Below are 22,459 nucleotides of genomic sequence, written 5' to 3' on the forward strand. Positions count from 1 at the left end.
CCTGGGGCTGTTGGGCACCTGAGGCTGCCGGACCCCTAAGACTGCCCGACCCCAGGGCCGTTGGACCCCTAGAGCTGCTGGATCCCTCGGTCAGCCAGATCCCGGGGCTGTTGCGCATCTGGGGCTGCCAGATCCCAGGGTCTCCCAGGCACCCGGGGCTGCCGGACCATGAGGACAGCCAGACCCCGGGGCTGTGGGGCACCTGAGGCTGCCAGACCCCTGGGACAGCCGGGCACCGGGGCTGTTGGGCACCCAGGGCTGTCGGGCCCCTGGAGCTGCTGGATCCCCAGGACAGCCAGACCCCGGGACTGCCGGACTCCCAGGGACTCCCGGGAACCCGGAGCTGCCAAACCCCGCTGACAGCCAAACCCCGGGGCTGCCGGACCCCGCGGCCATCCCAACCCCGGAGCCACTGGACTCCCAGGACTCCCAGGCACCTGGGAGCTACTGGACCCCCGGGCTGAACTGGAAGCCAGGACTTCGCAGCCATCACGCCCCCCCCCCCTCCTCCTTGGGAGACCCTCCGCCGGTTCCGCGGGGCTGCCTACCCGCTAGAGACCCCCGGGACCATCGGGGCGGTGACTACCCCGCGGCCGGGGAGGCGGCAGCCGGCGGCCCCCGGAGCCTGGCCCGCCGTCAGGGGAACCAATGCGGAATTTCCTGGCTGGCGGCGGGGCCCCTCCCGCCGCTGCCGAGAGGGGCGCGGGGGAGGCGGCGGCGGCGGCGGCGAAGCGCTCGCACTGCGGCTTCCGCCCGCCGAGCGGCAGCCGGGGCAGGGCGGGTACCGGGCACGGCGGAGCCGGGGAGAGGACGGGGAAGCGGTTGGGGTTGGGGTTGGGGCGGGGGGGAAGAGGAAAGCGCCCGGCCCCGTATGGGATGGGCCGGGTCAAGCCGGGCCCCGCCGCTCCGACGGTCATGGCGGCCCGTGGGTTGCGACCGCCCCGCCGCGCCCGAGCCGGAGCCGCCGTGCTGCTGCTGCCGGTGCTGGTGCTGGTGCTGAGCCGCGGAGCCGCCCAGGAGCTGAGCCCCCGCGGCAGGAACGTCTGCAGGGCCGGCGGGTAGGAGCGGCGGGGCGGGCAGGTGTGGCGGGACGGGACGGGACGGGACGGGACCCCCCGACCCGCGGTTCGGGGGCCGGGGCGCGGTGGGGTGCGGCGGAGCCGGGGGCGGCGGGGGGGACGGGACGGGACGGGACGGACTCGCCGCTCCCCTCCCCCGGGCCAGCCGCGGAGCTGGGCGACTTCCAAGACAAAGTCCGTCTTGTGCGGGGCTGAGGAGGGGGGAGCCGGGCACCGGGGAAGGGGCGAGGAGCTCAGCCCCCGCCTGGCCGGGAGCGGGGGGGGGGCGGTCCTGGGCACACCGGGGCCGGTCCTGCTCCCCCTTGGGTCAGTCCTGCTGCGAGGAGCCGGTCCTGAGTGCCCCGGGGCCGGTCCTGCACTCCGCGGGGGCCGGGCGTGTTGCGGGGAGCCGGTCCCGGATGCCTCCGGGGCCGGTCCTGCACCCCCCGGGGCCGGTTCTGCTGTGGTGAGCTGGTCTTGGGTGCCTCTGGGGATCGAGTCGCGCTGTGGGGGGCCAATCCCGCATCCCCGGGGCCGGTTCTGTTGGGGGGGGGGGGGGGTCCTGGGTGCCTCCGGAGATCGGGTTGCACTGTGGGGGGCCGGTCCTGCACCCCCCGGGGCCAGTCCCAGTGCCGAGCCTGGGCTGGCAGGATGCAGGATGCTCTGGGTATCCTGGTGGAGCTGCCCCGGGGCTGCTTGGGGTGGCAGAGTTGGCAACTCCAGGACCCTGGGGTTTGGCTTCAGAAAGTGTGTGCTGGCACTGCCTGGCTGTCCCCGGGGGGTCCCATCCTGCCTGCCTGGCCGGGGGCAGGGCACTGCCTTGTCCCCGCTCCCAGTGCTCTCTGTGTACCACGGGTCGCTTTGCAGAGCATCACCTCAGGCCAAGCTTCTCCACAGCTCTCGGGCCAGGTGCTGGCCAGGCCCCTCGGCCAGGCTGGCCCCAGCAAAGGGGGGAGAGCACCCACAGCTGCTCCTTCCCAGCTAGGAGAGCAGGATCCCCTGCCCTTGATGGGGGGCCCAGGCCATAAATGCACCTTTACATCTCACCCGTGAGGTCAGACGAGTCCACAAGGAAAACATGTGCTGCGAGCGAGAGGGGCCGCATAATGGCTCCATTCAGCAGGGCCGCAGGGCGCTGGTGCCCCCTCCTCATATTACAGCCTGAGTTTCCTAAGGAGGCATTTCAGGAGCCAGAACGGCCGCAGCTCCTGCCCGTGCTGTTCCTCGGCAGGGGAGGATGCGGGCAGCGGTCCTTCTTTGGCTGCCTGTGATCTGCCAAGCTGGTTCCCAGCAAAACTGTCACCACGTCCCGGGGTGGCAGAGGGAACGTGAGCAGTGTCCCCCCCTGTTCCCAGCATCCTGCCGCACGTGCTGGGGATGGGGTGCCTGGGTGCTCCCCCTTGCACAGGGACCCCCCACATTCCTGCTGGATGGAGGTGGGGGAGATGCTGCACCCAGCGCCGCAGGGCTCAGACTCGCTCCCTGTGCCACCCGTGGGTGCCGTGGGGTGCGCAAGAGGCACTCGCCAGCGAGCAGGACAGGGTGCACGGGATGGGCAGGCAGTGGTGTCCATCATCTGGTGGCAAACGGGGCCTGGAGGCAGCCTAGGAGCCAGACAAGGTGGGGAAGGGATGGTCCCTGGGAAGCTGAGATGATGTTTGCATCATTTTCCACCCCTCTCCCTTCTGCAAGCCCTTCTTCCCTCCCCACCCACACCCCTGGCATCCACCCCTGTCTTTACTGTGCTGCTCCCCTCTGTATGGAGGATGCCTCATGTGTCACCATCCAAACCCACCTTGGCAGCCCCAAGAATCCGGGGTGGGTGCTGTGGGTCGTGCCCTGGGCCTGGGGCCGGGGACAGCCGGGCTGAAGGTGGCTTGGGGATGAGGTCCCAGTGTCCCCTGCCCAAGCTTGGTAAAGCTGCTGGTTGGACTCTTGGCTCTGTGGCTCTACCAAGCACATCTAGGCATCCCTCGGAGATGCTGGCTACGGGTTTCGGAGGGCTCGAGAGGAGGATTCTGCTTGAGCCCCTCCTGCGACCTCCTGAGACCCGGCTAGTGAGCAGCAATGCGAGGAACTATTCAGGGCAGAAGAAAAGGGCATATTTGGGGCTATTTGGTGTTAAAGTTCTGAGTACTAAATACAGCTTGCTCCTAAATTTGAAGCTCTTTTATAATCAGTTACAAGTTGGCATGACCCTCTCCGAAGCTGCCATTTGGATGCAGGCTGATGAGACCCCTGCGCGCATGGGCATTGCTCTGTCCCTGTCCTGCTCTCACTAATGCTTCCTTTTGGTAATATTTGGGTCTTAACTTATTTTTCTTTTCTTTCTCTGCCTGAAGGGTTTCCGTTTACGTACACGATCCTACTACTCCTGCCTGCACCAGGGCATCTCTGTCTTTGCCTGTACCCTGAGACTGGGTTTGGGTTGGGGAGCTGCAGCTGGCATCGGCTGGAGGGGGATGCCGCTGGCTGGGACCCCGTAGTCCCAAGAGCCCTTTGTGCCACACAAGGGGAGCTGGGTGGCACGGAGTGATGGGTGACATGGAGAAAGAAGGAGCTCAGTGCCAGGGTGATGCTCAGGAGGAGCAGCGGCATGGGGAGCACTGGGGTGGCTGTGTGACTGGGGAAGGTGACAGCAATGCTCTGGGCTTCAGGGACACGCTGCGAGTCCGCAGGGCTCCTCTGCAGCTCCGTCTGGCAGGCTGAGAGCGGGGAGGTCTCATGTGGGACCACGGGCAGCAGCTCCCACCCGAGCCCAGGGTCTCTCTCCTGCTTTTGGGGGTGTGAGCCCGCTTCTCATTGTTTAGGGGGGGCTGCGTTGCTCTGGATGAGGAGCCACCCTTCCTCCCTCAGGAGCCCTCTCCATAGCCATAGGTAAAGGGGATGTGCTTCAGGGAGCAATGCGGAATATTAATCCACAAGAAAAATATTCTGCCTCTGTAGAAACCCCCGGAGCATTTGTGGAGGTCCTGCTGATGCTCAGCGTGAGCAGGATGTGGCCACATGCCAGGGGCAACGCTGGCGTTGCGCGCTCCTCCCTGCAGGTCACAGCTCCGGCTCTGCTGACATCCCCGCTCCTTTTGCTCCACATCAGCAAAGCTCCCAAGCCCCGGCCACATCTCGGAGGCAGCTTTTCTTTCTTCTTTTTCCCAGTGTTTGTGGTGCTTTGAAGAGAAAAAAAGAAATAGAAAATGTATTTGCACTGTGCATGTCTGTAGCAGCATGTCTGCAGCGGCATGTCCATGTGGGTCGGGAGTGAGCTTTTAAACAGATCTTCCAGTTATCCCAGTTCCAGTGGTCACAGGGCGCATGGAGCGAGCCCTCTTTGGAGGAGCTGAGACCACAAGACATGCTTTAGACCCACACCCCGATGGGTGCCAGTCATCTCTGCAGCCAGCACCGACCCTACCTGGGGCTGGCTGTGCTCAGGGACCAGTCCATGTGCTGCACTGGGAGCACCAGTTACCCAGCACCTCATCCCAGCTGCCTCTCCTTGCAACAGGAGCAAGTTTATTTGCTGTCAAAGCCACTGATAAACGAGGCGGGGGCTGAGCGGAGGGGTGCGGGACGCCATCAGCAGGCACGGTGAAGGAGAGATTAGCTATCAGTGAAAAGATAAGCACGAATCCTGCGTCCGGCAAGGCGGTGGGTGGGCTGGGGTCCCGGCTAGTGGTGGTCGCGGTGCCGCTCTCCTCCTCCAGCTTGCAGCAGGGGAAGGGTTTTTCCTTCCTGCCACCGTGTTTCAGCGGCTCCCAACTCCCCGCCGCCAGCTCGGGGCTTTCAGCACAGGTGATGCTTTTTGGTGCATCACCCATGATGCCCACTTTGGTGGCCAGGCTGAGCTGTTCGGGGGAGGAGGTTTCCCAAGCAGAGGGGTTTCCCCTTGCAAACCTGGGATGGTTTCATTTAAAAAACACCAAACACTGAATTTCTAAAGGGTGGAGCGGTGAAAGCAACCCCAGGTGGGACAGCGGGTGCATTTGCTGTGGCATGGGAGGGTCAGAGCACCGCAGACTCTTCCCCGCCTGCGCCTGAGCATCCCAGCACAGCTGGCGAGGCTTTTTGGGGAGGGCAGCCTGAAGCCTCTTGCAGAGAAGAACCTTGTCTCCAGCCCACCCAGTCCTCGGGGAGGTGGTTGACCCCCGCTTTGCCATTAACACCGTGCATCCCCTTGCATGCTCGGCCAGAGCAGAGCCCCCCACTCGAGCCCCGGGGTCCCCGCGCGGGGGGTACGTGCCGGCCGCCATCGCAGCGTCTTGCGACGGCTTCGACGGCTGAATAGATGGAGCTATTTTGGGCTCCGGCTGCAAGGCATTTTTTCCAGGCCTTGAATCATTTTTGTGGTTCTTTTCTGCCTCCTTTCCAATTTTTCACCGTCCACCGCTAAAAGGGGGACGCGATGCTCCCAGCTCGGCCGTGCGGGTGCTGCCCACCGAGGGGCCAGCAGTGGGAGCTGAGTCCGGCCTCCCCGGTACCCGCATTTGGCCGGGGGGCTGCTGGCAGCTCCCTCCCCGGCCCCAGGACAAGGCGGTCTGGCAGCCAGACACAGTCCTGTGACTACTCTGGGTTTCGAGCGAATACTTCCTCTCTGTCTCCTCCTCCTCTTCTGCATTTGTTACATATAAAGAGGAAAAGGGGAAAAAAAAAAAAAAAAAGAAAAAGCAAAACGCATTCCAAGCTGCGGCGCTGGACCAGCCCGGGTGAAGTTTTCCTTGACTGCAGCGTCCGCTCGGGCTGTTTGTAACCCTCCAGCTTCGCTCCTGTCACCGGCGGGGACCAGGCGGCGGGGGTCAGCCCAGGGATGAGTGGGTTGCACCGGGGATGAGCAGGATTCCCCCACTCCGGGGGTTACTGCGGTGTCACGGCACGGGGAGCGCATTCCCCACACCTGGGTTGCAGCATTGTGAGTCCCCAGCCATTGGCTTGGGGGGGGTCATTGAACAAGTGTCCCTGCTTAGTCCCCATGTGTCCCATCCAGCAGGGAGCTGAGCATCTCTGGCTGAGCCTTGGAGGGGGTCTGAGACCCCATCCTGGTGTTGTCCGGGGTCAAGCTTGTGCCAAAAACGCTTTGGCTGATGCTCCCGTGCGTGGTGCTCCCTGGAGGTGGTGGCACTCCAGGACACCCAAGGGCTCAGGGACACATCTCAGCTGCCTGTGGTTCGCATCGCCCGGCTCATATGTGGGGAACTTTCCCCGGGAGCTGTCCGAGCTCCAGCCATTCCAGCAGGATGGCTCCAGCCGGCCTTTGGGTGCCGTCCCCAGGCCACCGAGCAGCAAACCTGGGTTTTAGGTCGCGTCCGGTCTTTCTGCGGCAGCGAGACAACGCCGAGTGGAAATGCGGATTTCTTGAGCTGCGCTGCCTGGTGCTGGCAGGGCAGGGCTGAGCCGAGGGGGGACTTGCTGCCCCTGTGCCCATGGAGGGGTTGCAGGTGCTGCCGGCGCTGCGGGGGTCCTTCCCGGTGTGCTCCCGGCTCCTGCTGGCACCTGGCACGGAGGGTGGGTGCAGGCAGGGAGGGGAGGGCAGCAGGGAGCATGGAGGCAGCAGGGTATATATATACGGACAGAGGAGGGCAGGGGGTGCAGGCAGGAGCGGGGTGCAGGCAGGCAGCAGGGTGCAGGCAGGCAGAGAAGAGCAGCGTGGGGACATTTGCGGTGCGGGCACTGCCGGCCCCTGCTGACCGCAGCAGCCTCCTGAGCGGGGAGGTCCAGCACCAAGGGGAGACAAGCCGGGTGTCCAGCTACAGGCAGTTGGTTTTCCCCTGGGGCATTTAGAGCCTTCCCTTTTTTCCCCAGCTTTTGGGGGTCTTTGGGATTTTTTTTTTTTTTTTACAATAATGGTTGCAAATGCGACTTTCGTTCTTTCATCACTCCTGATTAATGGGAGGAACTGGTCCTGTTCTCACTCCCAGCATCGCCTCAGCTGGCTGGTGAGGCATCTCAAGCCAGTGCCCATTGGAGCCCCCCGGCAGATCCATGCTGCCTGCGTGGTGGAGGAAGAGCCAAGAGCTCTCCTTGCCCCACAGGGGTGCAGCAGCCCCCGGCCAGGGTTCAGCTGACCAGGAGCACTACTTCTCACCATCACAGCACTGGTGCTCCCGGTGGGTTTTTGGGAAGGACCAGGACTTTCTAAGGTTTGTGGTGCTTCTTTTTCCCCTACAGCTCCTCGGTGCTCGTGTGCTGCCCAGGATGGAGGCAACAGGGAAGCGAGTGTTTAATAGGTAAGCACCGGCATTCTGTTTCATTGGACACCGCTTATCTGCCCATCCTTTGCTGAGCCCTCCTGGCCTCACCACCGCTGGCGGGGGCCACCCTGATGTACCCCACAGCGGGGAACCCCTGTCCCAGGGGCCTCTGTCTGCAGCCGGGCTCCCCAGGGGTGCTGGAGGCTGTCCTGCCTCTCTGTGGTACTCAAAGCCAGCAGCGTGTGGGTGGAATGGGTGCTCAGCCCCAGTGTTGGGGTGCTGGTCACAGAGCCCAGCCCTGGGGTACCCCCTGCCCCCACAGTGATGCCCTGGGGTGCCCCAGCCCTCAGCGGGCTCCTCCATGGGGAGCATCACCCCCGCTCCCAAGCTGGGGGGTTTCTCTTCATGCCAGCCAGCTTTGGGTCTAAGGATTTGGGGGTGCTGCTCTGGGACCCCGGGGACAGCGAGATGTCCCCCAGGGTGATGCATGGGGACAGGGAAGGTGCAGCTGCAGGGATGGGACCCCGAGAATTCCCAGGGATGCTGCAGAAGCATGGGGAGCCAAGCCAGAGCCACCAGTGGAGGAGAAGCTGCCAGGACCAGCCACATGTCCATCATGGCCCCACTGGGGAGAAGCTGCCGGAGCAGGCAGGCTGTCAGGCAGGGGCCACCTTGCCTGCAGGCAGGGCAGCCCCAGCCGGGGCCACGCCAGGCGTTACAGCTCTTACCAGCGGCCACGGCGAGCCTGGCACAGATGCTCAGCATGAAGCCCCAGGAGCTCTCATCCTCTGCACTGCCGCCACGATGCAGGTGGCTGTTTTGGGGTTCCTGTGCTACTCCCTGCAGTCTCAGCTGGCCACGGGGCTCGCCTTGCCCCAGGAGAGCCGGAGGAGCTCTGCGCACCAGCCCGGGGCATCAGCAGTTTGCAACCGGCAGCGAAGACCACGTAACCAACTAACCCACCGTGCATGAGCCCTCGTAACCGCTCGCTGCATGCGTTGGGTGCCGCGCACCGGGAGCAGGACGCGGTCCCTTTGGCATGCCGGCAGGAAGGGAGAAGGACAGGGTCTTCCAGGACAGTGGGGGGAGGATGGTCCCACCAGCGAGCTGTCCCCATCTCCTTGCCCCCCCCAACCTGCTCTAACCGTTAGACTCACTGCTCCTAACCTGTGTAATCTGTCTATTTTAGGGGTTTCTATAGTATCCATCACCGTAGGTCTAAGAACTCCCAGGTAAGGTGGATGGGATGGGTGGTCTGCTCTCCCTCTCCCGGTGGCTAAGGAGGCTTGTCCAGGGCCATGCGGGACCTGCCTGCGCCTGCCTGCACCGCGGTGCTGCCTGTCCCACGTCCTGCGCCTGCCCCGCTCTGGGCATTGGCCCCAGCGCAAGGTCCCCTCGGCAGCAGAGGGGCTAGTGGCCTTTGGGGGCTGGTGGCCCGCGTGGGAGAGGCGGTGGTGGGGTTGGCAGTGACGCTGCTGCGATCTGTAAGGAGTGCAGGGAGGGGGACAGGGGGACCGTGCTCGCCGCTGCCTGTAACCCCCCCACCCCATGTCCCCGTTCTCCCCTGGCGCCTGCAGGCAGCCCCTGCCCGGAGCTGCCTGTGCCGGCGATACAGAGCTGAGCGAGGGATGCTGCCGCTGGGTGCAGCCGGTGGCAGGGACAGGGCTGGGCTGGGTGGCAGGAGGCTGGTGGCAGGGATGCTCTTGATCTGGGTGGCAGGAGGCTGGTGGCATCTTTCTGGTGAGGGTCCTATCCAGCCTGCCCGGCTGCTTGCCAGGACGGTCACAGGGCCACAGCTCAGCAGCACCCGGAGTGCCACCGCGCACCCCTTACCCTGCTCTGCGGGGCTGGGGAGGGGATTGGGGGAGCAGGGACGAACCCAGTGGCACTCGCGCTCATGCCTGCCGTCTGTCCGTCCGTCCAGCCGTGTGCGAGGGGAACTTCACCTGCAAGGAGAACGAGGTGTGCGTCAGGCCCGGCGAGTGCCGCTGCCGGCACGGCTACTTCGGTGCCAACTGCGACACCAGTGAGTACTGGCAGGCGCGCGCGTGTCCTCGGCGGGGTTCGCTGGGGTGGTGCTGGCTGATCCTGGGGTGACTTTCCAGAGCAGAGCATCAGGGACGGGGCTGCAGATGCTCTTGCTTTGCCCTTGCCTGTCCCCCCGGCTTTGTCCCCAGGGCATCGTCCCTTTGGAGGGGTCTCCTTTGAGATCCAGTGCACTGGGAGGAGGAGGTGGGGACAGTGGTCGAGAGGTCCCCTTGGGACTGGGGGCCTCCGCCGGTGCCCGGTGGTGGGGTTGTCCCGCGGGCAGTGCTGGGGCTGACAGCTCTGCCCGCAGAATGTCCCCGGCAGTTCTGGGGTCCCGACTGCAAGGAGATGTGCAGCTGCCACCCCAACGGGCAATGCGAGGACGTGACAGGCCAGTGCACCTGCAACCCCAACCGCTGGGGTCCCAAATGCGAGAACGTCTGCCTCTGCAAGCACGGCAAGTGTGACCAGAAGACGGGCAAATGCACCTGCGAGCCCAACTGGTGGGGACCCCAATGCTCCAGCTCCTGCTATTGCAGCCACAACTCCCAGTGTGACCAGCAGACTGGCAACTGCCTGTGCCAGCCCGGCTGGTGGGGCCGCGGTTGCAACAACCAGTGCTCCTGCAACAACTCGCCCTGCGAGCAGTTCACGGGCCGCTGCCAGTGCCGGGAGCGGACGTTCGGGCCCCGCTGTGACCGTTACTGCCAGTGCTACAAGGGCAAGTGCAACCAGGTGGACGGGACCTGCACGTGCGAGCCGGGCTACCGGGGAAAATATTGCCGCGAGCCGTGCCCGGCTGGCTTCTACGGCCAAGGCTGCAGGAGGCGGTGAGTGGCCGGACACCGTCGGGCCTGATCCAGCACCGCGGGCTCGGTGGGAGGTGGCAGGAGGAGGTTTCGGGGATGCTGCGCTGGGTGACGGGCTCCCCCTCGGCCGTTGCAGGTGCGGGCAGTGCAAGAGCCTGCAGCCGTGCACCGTGGCGGACGGGCGCTGCCTGACCTGCGAGGCGGGCTGGAACGGCACCAAATGCGACCAGCCCTGCTCGCCTGGCTTCTACGGAGAGGGCTGCAAGAAGCTCTGTCCCCCCTGCAAGGACGGCCACACCTGCAACCACATCAACGGCAAGTGCTCCCATTGCAACCCGGGCTGGATCGGAGACCGGTGAGTGCAGCTGGGTGCAGCTGATGGTGGAGCGATGCCCAGCCTCCCTGCTGCTCCCTGCCCGGGGACTGGGGGTGGCTGTGGGTTTCTGCAGGCAGGAGGGGAGGGCAGGGATGGGCTGAGCCCACTGGCACAGCCGTGGGACCAGAGGGAGCCTGCAAGACCCCTGCCCCATGCCCCCAGGTAACGTTGGGTGCTCGCAGTCAGGCTCAGCTCTCAAGTTGGGAAGATTTCGCGCAGGCTCTTGTGCCCAGGATTGGTTCTGGGGCTTTGCAGCACCCAAACAGGGCTGACGACACACAGCCCCATCTCCCTGCCTGCAGGCAGGAGGGCTGGGGGGATGCCAGAGGTCCCCAGGAGCTGTGGGTGCTCCAGCCGCCTGCCCTCATCCTTCCCCAGGTGTGAAACCAAGTGTCGGAACGGGACGTATGGGGAGAACTGCGCCTTCGTCTGCAGCGACTGCGTCAACGGCCAGTGCCACTTCGAGACCGGCCGGTGCCTCTGCCACCCCGGCTCCCACGGCACATAGTAAGTGAGCCACACGCTTCGGGGTGCACCCCAGGGCATGGGCAATGCTTGGGAATCTCCTGCCCCCTCGGGTCCTACGCGGTTCCCAGCCGAGAGGTTTCCTGCGGTGGAAGTGCTCATGGGCAATAATTCCAATGATTTTTGGAGCAGAGGGGAAAGGACGTGCTTGCAGAGCTGTTAGCAGCAAGGTAATGCCGCGAGAGAGAGGTTTTGCTTTAGGAAATGCCTATTTGGCAAAAACAAATGCCGTTGACAGAACGGTGGTTTGTTGGGGGTTTTGGTTTTTTTTCAAGTCTAGGGTGGAATTTCTAGCTGAAAAGAGAGAGAAAACCACATCCCAGAATAGCAAATAGCCTCATGGGCATGGCATCTGCAGGGTGCTCCTGCTGCAAGCTGTGCCTCCAGCCGAGGTCTTCCTCACCCCTGGGAAAAGCCCCCCCCAGTCCTCCTCCTTTCCCCCAGCCCAAGGGAGAGGCACAAGGGACATCACGTCCTGCATGCCCTGGTGGTTTTTTCCAGTGTGGGCCTGAAATGCTGTTTGAAAAGGCAAAGAAAGTGTTTCCCACCCGGCTGGGGCATGCAAACAGCTCCCCCAGGTCCTGCGGGGTGTTGCTCAGATTTTCCCAGCAATTAACTATAAGGGTGATGGCAGTGACAGGGATTCGGAGCTGGCATCCTGCCCGTGCCAGCGTTTCGCTCAGGGCATGTAAACAGGGAGCGTTTGCATTTCGGGTGGGTGTTTTTGGAGCTTCGCCAACCACTCGTGCTGCCAAAAGAGCTGGCTGGGCACTGGCGCCAGCTCAGGGTGCCCAGCTTGGGCATCGTTGCCACCTTTGGTAGCAAAGGCAGAGGTAAGTGGGTCCTGGTGTTTACTGGGGGTGCGCGGTCATGCTTTCGGCACAGCACCGAAGGGCAGCATGTGAATTAAACTATTCTGAGACCCCAGCACAGCACCAGGAATGTGGGGACTGGGGGTGCTCAGGATGCAGCCCCGGCCCCAGCAGCATCCTAGGGCTGTAACTGCGGGCTGAGCTGTGCCATATGGGTGCACGCCGGGCGGGCTCGGGGACTTTCTTGGTGCTCAGGCGGATCCCTGTGACTTATGTGCAAACTAGTGTTTTTGTCAGCAGCGTATAATTTTGCTAAAAAGGGGATGATTTCTGGAAGGAAGGCAGAAGCGACGTCCTCGCTGGGCAGGGGTGTCCTCTCAGCTCTACGTTGGGAGGATGCTGAAGGAAAGGCTGCTAAGTTATTTGTGGTGTGCACAAAGAGGTTTATCTCTTCATCATCATTCCCAGAGGTGTCGAGACCCTCTTGGAAAAAAAAACGCCCCCCTCTGCTCTCCCAACATCTCAGCCTGGGGCAGAAACGTGGGTCTAAGTAGTGGGGTGCGGAGGTTTGGGTTGCCGGGGAAATATCCCAGCTCCCGTCCCACCGCGTTTGCTGCCCCGGCACAGCTGCTCCGAGCGGCCGCGGGGGCTCAGCGCCCGTCCCGGCGGGCACGCGGCGCCTGGCGGGCACGAGGCTCGGCCGGGCCGGCGCTTTGCAAGTCGGCGGAGCATGAAATGGGCTGAGCCGCCTCCGGGCACGGCGCCGAGGGCTGGGGGCAGCTGCGTTCCCCGGGGAGTGTGTTTGGGCCGGGGCCCGCTGGCTCCTTATGGCTGCAGCCGCTCCGGCCGGGATGCTGCTGCCGGTGAGCAGCTGGTGGAGGGTTTGGTGACCGGTAGCGCCACCGGCATCCCCCAAATCCATCCGGGTCCTGCACCGCGGTGCCTGTCCCACCGCCGGGGTGGAAGGTTGGGTTGGTCCCACCAACACCGAGAGCCCCGGTTGCTTTGGCGTGTGCCTGGCATGTATTTTCTGTGCTCAGGCCCTTGATGCTCGCAGGTCGGTGCCCGTTCCACGCGTGTCCCCACCGCCTTGGTGACGCTGTCAGGGAGGTCATTTTACCAGCGGTGGGGATTTGACGCTGGGGATTTGAGGCTGGGCTTAGCCAAACCGGGAGGGTCTGCCCTGACAGAGCGGATGCCTCAGGGATGCTCGTTTGTTTTTTCTTCTCGGAGGCCAAAAAATAAAAATAAAATCAATCTGGGCACTTTCCCAGCTCATGCCGTGGCTCTGCCCGGCTCAGTGTGGGGGAGCCCAGGAGTGCCATGGCCACGTCACTGCTGAGCTGAGCTGGAAATCTTGCGTGTGACACTGGGGTGACTTTAGATGCAACTGCTGGGTTAACAACCTTTCCTAATTGCTGCGCCTAATTGCAAAGCCGCACGCGGGGAGCAGCGAGAGTGTGTGAGCTCTAGCTGGGCCAAATCTCGCGAGCGATGGGTGAAGCCGCTGGGTGGGTGATGCGGTCCTGCTGCCTGCAGCTCAGGGGGTCCCCCAGGGTGCGGGGGGGGCTGTGTCAGAGCAGCCTGGAGAAGTGCCCCCCACTTTTCCCCAGAGCACGGAGGGTTTGGGAGGAGGCAGCAGCCGTGGCGGCGAGGGCTCTCACTTGGCCCCTTCCCTCCAGCTGTAACCTGACTTGCCCGCCCGGCCGCTACGGAGCCAACTGCGCCGAAGCCTGCAGCTGCCACGACGGCGCCTGCGACCCGCTGACGGGCGCCTGCCACATGGGTGAGTGCCGGCGGGCACGGGTCGGGGTGCCGGGCTCTGCCGCCGGGCCATCACCGGGGCTGACCGGCCGGTTTTGTCTTGCAGAGGCCAACCAGCGGATGGGGGTGATCGGGGCAGGAGCCCTCCTGGCGCTGCTGCTCATCCTCCTGCTCTCCCTGCTCTGCTGCTGCTGCGTCTGCCGCAAGAAGGACGAAGCCCGTGGGTGAGTGCCGGGGCCGGGGGGGCTCTGCTGTGACGCCCAAGCAGAGGGGAGAGCTGTGGGTCTGGGGACAGCTGGGGATGGCGGTGACCAGTGCGGGGCTGGGACCGCTGGGGCGACGCAGGGACCTCACTGGGACGGCGGTGCTGTGGGGAAACTGAGGCAGAGCGGCGCTGCCCACCTGGCACCGTGTGGCCTGTGGGTCCCTGGGGTCTGAGCAGGTCCCGCTGCGTCCTCAGGGCAGCACCCAGCTGGGGGGCTGATGGAGGGGCTCGGGGTGAGCCCTGCCTGGGGACACCCCCTTCCCCCTCTCCCTGATGTTGTTTCCCTCTCGTGGGCCATCATTTCATGGAGACCCCCCAGGTCCCCTCCAGTCTCCAGGGCGCTGGAGCTGATCTGCAGAGGGAACCCTAAAATGCAGCGAGGGCATCGAGACGTGACCGAGACCCCCAGAACAAACCCCCGGGCCATGGGGTGAGACCTGGGGGGGGTGATGGGCTGCAGCACTGCCGGCTGTCCCTTGGGGATGTTCGGAGCAGGGAGGGTGAGTTCCTGCAGCAAGGTCGGGTTGCTGGCAGCACCCCGTGACATCCCACCGTGGGGACGGGGATGGGGACAGCCCCGTTGCACTGGGGGGAAGGCTTGTGCTGCTCAGCAAGGAATGAGCGGGCCGTGGGAGCTCCTCCGGCCGCGGAAGAAAGCCTCCCCTCATGCCACCGGCCGCTGCACAGGAATTTTCCAGAAGCCTCCCCTTGCAGCCCTGCCAGCTCAATCCCAGCCCGGCACATCTGGCTTGGAGAGCCTGGGGGCTGCATGTAATTATCCCACAGATAAAAGCACAAATGCAGCCCCGCGTGGTGAAGTATTGCACAGGGAGAGGGGAAATGGCTCAAAATAGTTTCCTCTCTCCCCGGGTGCCTGGACCTCCACAATGTCCCGAAACAGCTGGGTCACCCGCGGTGCTGTCCCAGCAGCGCTCCCTTGCCGGAGCATCCCGAGGGACCGTGGCAGTGGTGGGCACGTCGCAGGTTGCCTTGCATCAACACGCGAAGCCGTTCGCTCCTGCGGCTGCAGATAATTGCTTGAAACCTCGGCCCCGGGAGGCTTCAAAACCAGAGAGCAAATAAAGAGAAGCCAAGTGTTTGTTTTAGGGTTGGGATAATTTTTATTTTTTTTAAAGATTCAGGGTCTTGGCAGGGTGTTGCGGGTGTTTTGGGGCCAGGCTGCCAACGGCCATGGCCGGATCTGGCCTTGCCACCATCCCCTGGCACTGCTCTGCATCCTGGGGCGGTGCGAGCTGGTGCCCGGGGCTGGCAGCGGCCCTGGCAGGTCCCCGACCCCCCATGCCCTGGGCACCCCCCTGCTTTGATCTGCCCCATTATCTTTCCTGAAACCCCTTGCATTTGCAGCATCCCTGAGCTCCTGACTCTCTCCATGGCCCCATGAAGGCTGTCCCCACCGTGACACGGGTGCCAGTGCCTCTGACGGAGCTGTCGCCTTCTCTTGCAGCTCCAGCCAGGACCCGGCAGCAGCCAAGAAGCCACCGAGACGCTTGTGCGGGCGTTTCAGTCGGATCAGCATGAAGCTCCCGCGCATCCCCCTGCGCCGCCAGAAGTTACCCAAGGTCGTGGGTAAGGTGCTGGGGTTTGGGGAGGGGGCAGAGGGCCAAACCCTGGGGGCTTTACTCCTGGCATGGCAGCGCACATGACTCACGGCGTCCTTTCCAGCCCCAAAACGAGGGCGGCAAGCGTGGCAGAGCAGTGAAGGGGACACGCGGGTCCCCGGGACCGGCACAATGCTTGGTTCGAGCTGCCTGGCTCACAGGGGCTCAGCCCTTTCTCAGTCGGCAGCTTCTGGATCTCAAAGCGCATCGTTTTGCTTTGTGAGGGTGGGTACCTGGTGCCTGGAGCTCTGCTGAGCTGTTTTGTGAGGCTTTTAGGTTCCCCAGGTAGAGAAACAGTCCCTGTCGCGGCAGCGTAACGCCTCGTTTGCTCTCTTGGTCCTGATTTAACCCTGCCCCAGCTTTGCATGGAGCCAGAGCATCCAAGCTGGGGCCGGAGCCCACCCCACTGTGGGTGGGCTCTGTGCACAGCAGAGTTGAGGATGGAGGGACAGAGACTTTTGGGTGAGATCCCCACGCTGCCTGGGCACAAACTGGACTTGTAGGGGGATGCTTGCACCTGGTAAAGCCCCTGACCTGGAGCTGTCAGGGCTGTGGGGGACCCCCTGCATCCAGGCAGCTGGGGGACACTGTCCCCCGCACGCTCCAAACCCTCCCTGCGCTTGTCCCAGCATGAGGAGCTGGGGATGTGCTGCCTCGGAGGGGAATAAACTGGGGGGCGAAGGCAGCGCTCCCCACCCTGCGCTGGCATGGGGCTCAGCCCCGTGCCCCCCTTCCCAAGCCCAGCACCTCCCCAGCCATGCAACGCTGGTGCAATGCCCCGAGCTGCTGCATCCCAGCGCGCAGCGGCTCGGCGTGAGGCTGAATCCCCCATTCCAGGTGGGACACGGAGATGGCCCCCATCCCAGCACGCCGTGCCCAAGCTCCAGCACCAAAGCAGGGAGGACGAATCCTCGCCTGCCGCGTGGGGCACGGCAAAGCCCTGCCCCAGAGCAGGGTGCGCCGGGGCCGGAGAAACATTCCTACTGCAAGGATAACAGAGGATAACAGAGGCCGTGTTTGTGGAAGGGGCCGGGCAGGGCTTGGGGAGGACAGAGGGTGCCTGTGTGCGTCGAGGGCAGGGGGGGCTCAAGGGGGCTGCCTGTGCCTTCCCCGCGCCGGCTGGCGCCCACCCAGCTGCTCTGTGTAAACAGGGCGGCAGCAGCCCCGGGAAAGGCTGAGGATGCAGCACCAGTGCCGGAGGGATGCTCGGGATGGTCTGGGGTCCCGGCAGGGCTGGAGCTATTCCTGGAGCCTGGTTGTGGGATTGGGGGTTGTTGTTTCACTGGAGGGAAAGGCTTTGGTCGGGGCTTGCCTTGCGTTCATCATGTCGTCCTGCACGGTGGAGCCGGCGTGGGTTGCGGCAGCTCCCAGACCTGGTGCACGGTCCGGCAATGCCTCCAGCACCCACTGGGTCTGGGGACCCCCCAGGGGAGGGAGACCTGCTGGGGTGCCTGCGGCAGCTGCATCCCTGTGATGCCTGGTGACCATGGTGCCACGTCTGTGTGGCTCCACCTGGAAGCCACAGTGGCCAGTACACGGTGGCAGAGGCCGTCTGTGTCCTGTGTTGGTCCTGCCAGCAGGAGGGTCTGGAGCATGCTGAAATGCCCCATCCCAAGTGCCAGGTCAGCACTGGAGGTGCTCAGGACCCTGTGGGGATGTTGTGGTGAAACTGGTGCTGGCTAAAGCCAAGGATGCCTGGTAAATGGTCGCTCTCGATCTGCTCACATCCTTGCAGAGCCACCGCTGTGACCGTGCGTTTGCTGGCACCGGGTGGGTTTTCCCCTCTGGGCTCAAACGTGATCACGGTCACCACCAGCTAGCACAAGCCCACACGTGGGAGCACCTTCCCAGGTGGGACAGCAGGTCTCGAAGCCCCACCAAAGCACAGTGGGTGCCTGGAGCCCCAGGTGCCCCCCTCAAAAGCAGCTCCCCAACCTTGGCACCAGCTTCAGATCCTCAGCATCTCCCTGGGGATTGCACCTGAGCTGGCAGCCTGCGTGGCCACATCCTGGCCTGACACCAGCAGCCGCGGTGCCAGGGTTTGGGTATCCCTGTCTGCCTGAGTTTCACGGGGTTTGCTTCTTGGGACGTCAGCAGTACCAGCATGGGTCTCGGTTGCGTGTCACCCCGCAGATGCCGGGGCTAACCCGAGCTCTGCAGCGCGCAGTGCCCACTCCTGCACCCCACCACCATGTCTCCTTTCTAAGCAGTGAAGCTCAACCAGCCCTGAGGGTGATGCCGACCACGGGGAGCTTTGGATAAGTGGGAGAGGGCAGCCAGGAGGGCCCCGGTGCCACCCTCCCATGGCCCTTCTGTGGCTCCTCGCCACTTCGTCCCCGTCTTGAGACCCATCGACCGCCAGGGAACCAGGGCTGGGGCTGGCACCCTGATGCTGTGGCCCCGGGAGATTTTGGGGAGCAGCGGCAGGAGGAGACCTGTGGGAAGCATCCAGATTTCTCCCAGCCGTATCAGCCCATGATATATCAGCTAGGGGAGATGAATCCCAGGGGACTACACAGGAGCCCCCGAGCCTGGCTCTGGGTGCGCTGCACATCCTCTTTTTATCCTTTGGCCGTATCCTGGGTCTCATTCGAGTCCTGGAGACGCCTCGTGGCCATGAGTCCCAGCCTCTCGTCATGCCTCCTCTCAGGAAGCATCTCCCTTCATCCGCTTCCAGCCGGCTGCTTTTAATTTTCCCTTTTTGGTTTTTATTACAAGGAAAGCCATGTTGAAACTGCCACTTCCCCCTCTCCAGGCCGTTTGCTCTTTAAATATCGCTGCTTGCTTTTTTTTTTTTTTTTTTCCCCTTTCTCCAAGAAGCCAAACTATGTAGGGGCGAGCGTGCATCGCTGCCGTCATTTTAATGACCCTGCATCTCTGAAGCCAGATTCCCTAATAAAGAATAAATGTTCTGGTGGACATCCCAATAACACTTAGAGTTATTTTATTGTAAAACAGGGACGTGGTGCAAAAATGAAACGGTCAGAGCAGGAAATTACAGTGCGACTTAGATGGTTGGGATGTGCAGACAGAGGTTATAAATACCTGGAAATATCGATGTCCAGCTGCTGCGCAGGGGGAGCCTGGCTGTGCGCTGGGTTTTTGCAGCCCTTGCTGTGAAGCAGGGCTCTGCCTGGGCTTGGAGGCAGCTTGCCACCATGCCAGGGGACAAAAGCCAGCAGGCAGGGGATGGGGACAAGAGCATCTGATGCTGCCCAGCACTCTGGGAGGGTTGGTCCCCTCCACCCTGCTGGGTGCTGCCACAGTCCTGCGGGTACCCCGAGGACGATGCTGAAGCTGCAGGCACCTGGGGAAGCCCCACAGGATGGGTTGGGACATGAACTTATCCAGCAAAGAGCCTTAAAAATGATCAAACAGAAAAAAACAGTCGCTCCCAGCCCAGACAACTGTCACTGCTCAGCTTTTTTTTTTTTTTTTTTTCCTAACTGTTGAAACCAAAAATATTTTTAACACCAAGTTTTTCCTCTCTTGTGGCTTTTCTCTTCCGCGGTCAGCCCACGCAGCAGAGGAGGCAGCACCAGGGTGAGGGGGGATGCTTCTCCTTGGTTTCAGGATGGGAGAAGCTGGCAAAGAGTGTGAAAAGTGGCAGAATTGGGAAAAACCGGTGATGTGTGTCCCCCTGCCACAGGCATCCTTTTATCATCCTTCTACCTCCTTTTGCAGAAGCAGAAGGAAAAGGAAAATGCAAACCATGATGCTGAAGTGGAAATTAGTGCAATTAAAGCTGGCCGCTCATTTCTTTCCCCAGGAAGGGGACAGTCACAGCGCCGGGACTTTCTTTGCAAAGTGGCTGTGCCGGGTTGCGCAGCTCATGGGTGACTGCCGGGACGCTCACTGGGTCCTCATGGGACCCAGGGTTTTGGGTGGCTCATCCCTCTGCCACGTGCATCCTCGATTTGGGCAGCTGGACACCTGCCATGGAGAGTGGGGATAGGTGGGAGGTGTAAGGCTGCACGGGCTGCGCTGTCCACAGCCACTCGTCCCCAGGCGTGGGGGATGCTGGTCACCACCATTGCAGGTTGATGGCTTCTGTGGATGCTTGGCTGGGGGACCTGGTGGGGATGCGCGGCGAGAGCTGTCCCCATGTCTGGGATGCTGTCCCTGTCCCCAACACCCACTGGAAAGTTGGGCAGGGGGGAGCTGTGCAGCATCCCACCCTCCTGGCTGGCATGGGGGCTGGGGGCGGTCCAGCAGGATGGGCACTGACAGCAGTTCCTTGCCCTCGTAGTGGCCCACCACGACCTGGAGAACACCCTGAACTGCAGCTTCATCGAGCCGCCCTCTGTGGTGGAGCAGCCTTCCCCATCGTGGTCCTCCCGCGGCTCCTTCTCCTCCTTTGACACCACGGACGAGGGGCCGGTGTACTGCGTCCCCCATGAAGGTGAGCAGGGGCACCGGGTGCTTCCCCAGGGGACTTCAGGGCCATCACCAGGGGCCACCTCCTGCTCGGTGGAGAGGCATCACCCTTGCGCGGTGGGGACCGTGTCACCCTGGCTCCTCGTGCCCCGAAAAGGGATGCGGGTGCCAGTGTTGCCTCCCACACAGAGTTTCAGAGCTCCCTCCTCTGGCATTTGCTGCTCCGGGGTTGTTTTAAGAGCCCTCTTGTGCTGGGGTCCCTGACCAGGAGGAGGGAACGGGGGGACCTGGCGACACGCTGGGGTGCGGGGAGGAACCGGGTGGGATGCCGTCCCACCGTGCTGTGGGAGCATCTTGGTCCTTCCCCTCCCCGGGCACACCTCGACCTGACACCCCCGTGCTCTCTTCCCGCAGAGAGCGTGGGCGACAGCAGGGACAGGGGGACACCCGCCAGCCCTGGGGACAAGCTGGTGGCCCCGGCAGGCGGGGAAGAAGCGGGCGAATACACCTTCCTGAAGGAAACGGGCTCTGTCAGAGCTTTCCCAGCCGACAGCAGCGAAACGCCCCTGCTCAAGTCCTCGGACAGCGAGCGCTCCTCCTGCGGCTCGGGCTCGGCCGGCGCCGCGCTCTACGCCCGGGTCGCTCGTCTCTCCAAGCAGTCCAAGGAGGAGGAGGATGCTACCACGGAGCCCCGCAGCTCCGGGAAGCCGCCATCCCCGGAAAGGACCAAGCCCCGTCCCCCAGACCCGGCCACGAAGCCCAAAGTCTCCTGGATCCACGGCAGGTACAACTCCAGCCAGTCCAACTCGCTGCCGGCACCCAGCCGGTCCCCGGAGCAAGCGGCTGCCCGGTCCGGCAGCCCGGAGCAAGGCCAGGGCTTGGCCAAGAGGAAGAGGAGCCCGAGCGAGACGTCAGCCGGCGTGCAGGGCAGAGCGGAGGAGAAGGGCGGCACGCGGGGCAAGGAGAAAGCGCAGAAGCAACCGAAGGAGCCCGGCGTCCCTGAGGGCAAAGCCAGCCTCGCCGGGGAGCCCCAGTCGCCCTCCAAGCCCAAGCAGAGGAGCAAAGCCGGCTCGGAGCCGACGGAGAGCATCAACGGGGCGGTGCAGAACGCCTTCCGAAAGATGGGCGCCTTCCAGCCAGAGCGGCGGGTGGGGGACAACAGGGATGCTCCTCGCAGCCCCGGCGCCGGCAAACCCCGCTCCGAGCCCCTCCATCCCCACCTGGCCTCCGAGCTGGCCGCCCAGCTGAAGGAAAAGACTCAGAGCCTCAACAAGGGGGACGGAGGCACCCGGGCGAACGGGGTGGGCGCCCAGCGGGAGAAGCCCACCCCTCCGCAGAAAGCCAAGCGCTCGGTGGCCGCCGGCGGCCAGAAGACCAGCAAGCCCTTGCTGCCCACCTCTCCCCACCTGCAAAAACTGATCCCTGGGGCGGCCGAGCCGGCAGCCGGGGAGCCCAAGCGGGTGGAGAAGCCAAGCACCGGCAGCGGCCCGGACCAGGCTCTCCCCAACGAGCAAGCGGCCAAGAAAACCCCCATTAAAAAGCCTCCCAGGAAGAAGAGCCGAGAAGCCAGCCTGGAGCCGCCCCGAGCAGCCGCTGTGCCTGCTCAGGCGGTGCAGTGACCGGGAGCCGGGCACCGGCCCCGCACCGGCCGGCCGCGCGCCGGGAAGGACATTTGCCGGCACGGCCAGCGGACATGGAAGCCTGGACTGGGCAGGGGGCACTGGAAGAGCCGTGAGCCTCCATTTCCCCCCTCCTCCATCTCTCTCATCCCCCTTTTTCCTTTAGTCTCCCCTGCCCCAGGACCTGGTCCTCCCTATCCGTGCCCTGCTGCCTGCTCCCTGCCCGGGTCTGGCAGCTCACCCTCCCCACACAGGGCAGGACCGCAGGGAGCTGGCCCAGCCGCCAACCCGGGGCGGGGGGGGTCCATACGTGGCTTATCCCCCCCCACACCTTTTTGTAGCAGTATTATCGATCGCATAAGCAGTGCTTGTTGTACTAGACGTACCCACGGTATATTCTGCAGTAACGGAGCCGCTCGCTTCCCGCACCTCACTCCGGTCTGTCGGGCTCGTGGTGCACGGGAGAGGGAGGGTGCTGCTGCTCGGTGCCCAGGGCATCACCAGGGACGTGCCCCGAGTCCGTCGTCGGCAGCAAACCCCATGCCCCGGCGCCCTGGGCTCCAGGCACGGCTCTCCATTGCCGGTCCCGCCACAGCCGAGCCATGCCCGGCGTGGGGTCGAGCTGGTTTCGACCGATGCCACCCTCCCCTCTGCCCCTGGGGTTGCTTCTGGCCAGGAGGAAAGCACTATTTATGGCCGGAGCTGGACGCCCTTCGGGCTCCCGTGTCCCATCCAGCGGAGTTGGAGGGATTAGTTCGGTACGACAGAGCCTGGCACCTCTGCAGAGCGCTTTCCTAATAAAAATGTATTTCTTCTGTAGCTGGGTGCTGTATCTCCATGCCCCAGGCTCTCCGTGGGCGGGTGACGTGCCGGACATCGCCTGGTCTTGCTCGGGTGCTCAGCCCGGTCCTGAGCGGGATGCAGTGGGGAGGTGGATCACCTTGCGGCAGGTTCAGGCAGGTGGTGACAGGCAGGGTGGGGAGGCAGATCCCCGCTGTGGCTGCTGCTGGGTGCTCACCTCA

At 63.7% G+C, this 22,459-nt stretch overlaps 1 protein-coding gene across 2 annotated transcripts; it reads left to right on the forward strand.

Annotated features, from left to right (window-relative positions):
- Positions 1-849: 849 nt before the first annotated feature.
- SCARF2 (scavenger receptor class F member 2) lies at positions 850-22,256 on the forward strand. 2 transcript variants are annotated; one of them, XM_030025748.2, is made up of 12 exons: positions 850-1,058; positions 7,221-7,279; positions 8,433-8,475; positions 9,168-9,269; positions 9,582-10,101; positions 10,217-10,435; positions 10,835-10,963; positions 13,476-13,579; positions 13,664-13,781; positions 15,288-15,409; positions 19,691-19,843; positions 20,233-22,256. In XM_030025748.2, exons 5-12 carry the CDS (start codon positions 9,620-9,622, stop codon positions 21,435-21,437), a joined length of 2,532 nt encoding a protein of 843 aa, XP_029881608.1. In that variant the 5' UTR covers positions 850-1,058; positions 7,221-7,279; positions 8,433-8,475; positions 9,168-9,269; positions 9,582-9,619; the 3' UTR covers positions 21,438-22,256. The 2 variants fall into 2 exon arrangements, with proteins under 2 accessions (XP_029881608.1, XP_029881607.1); XM_030025747.2 differs by lacking the exon at positions 8,433-8,475.
- The last annotated feature ends 203 nt before the right edge of the window (positions 22,257-22,459 follow it).

This window comes from Aquila chrysaetos, chromosome 9 (assembly GCF_900496995.4).
Source record: "Aquila chrysaetos chrysaetos chromosome 9, bAquChr1.4, whole genome shotgun sequence".
In the NCBI taxonomy this organism is placed as follows: domain Eukaryota; kingdom Metazoa; phylum Chordata; class Aves; order Accipitriformes; family Accipitridae; genus Aquila; species Aquila chrysaetos.

What these genes read in the sequence shown, in the direction of transcription:
- SCARF2 (XM_030025747.2), top strand. Translation starts at nt 877, where the DNA reads ATGGGCCGGGTCAAGCCGGGCCCCGCCGCTCCGACGGTCATGGCGGCC. An exon ending in AAGAAGGACGAAGCCCGTGG is followed by an intron (nt 13,782 to 15,287) that starts GTGAGTGCCGGG and finishes CTTCTCTTGCAG; the next exon opens with CTCCAGCCAGGACCCGGCAG. An exon ending in GAAGTTACCCAAGGTCGTGG is followed by an intron (nt 15,410 to 19,690) that starts GTAAGGTGCTGG and finishes TTGCCCTCGTAG; the next exon opens with TGGCCCACCACGACCTGGAG.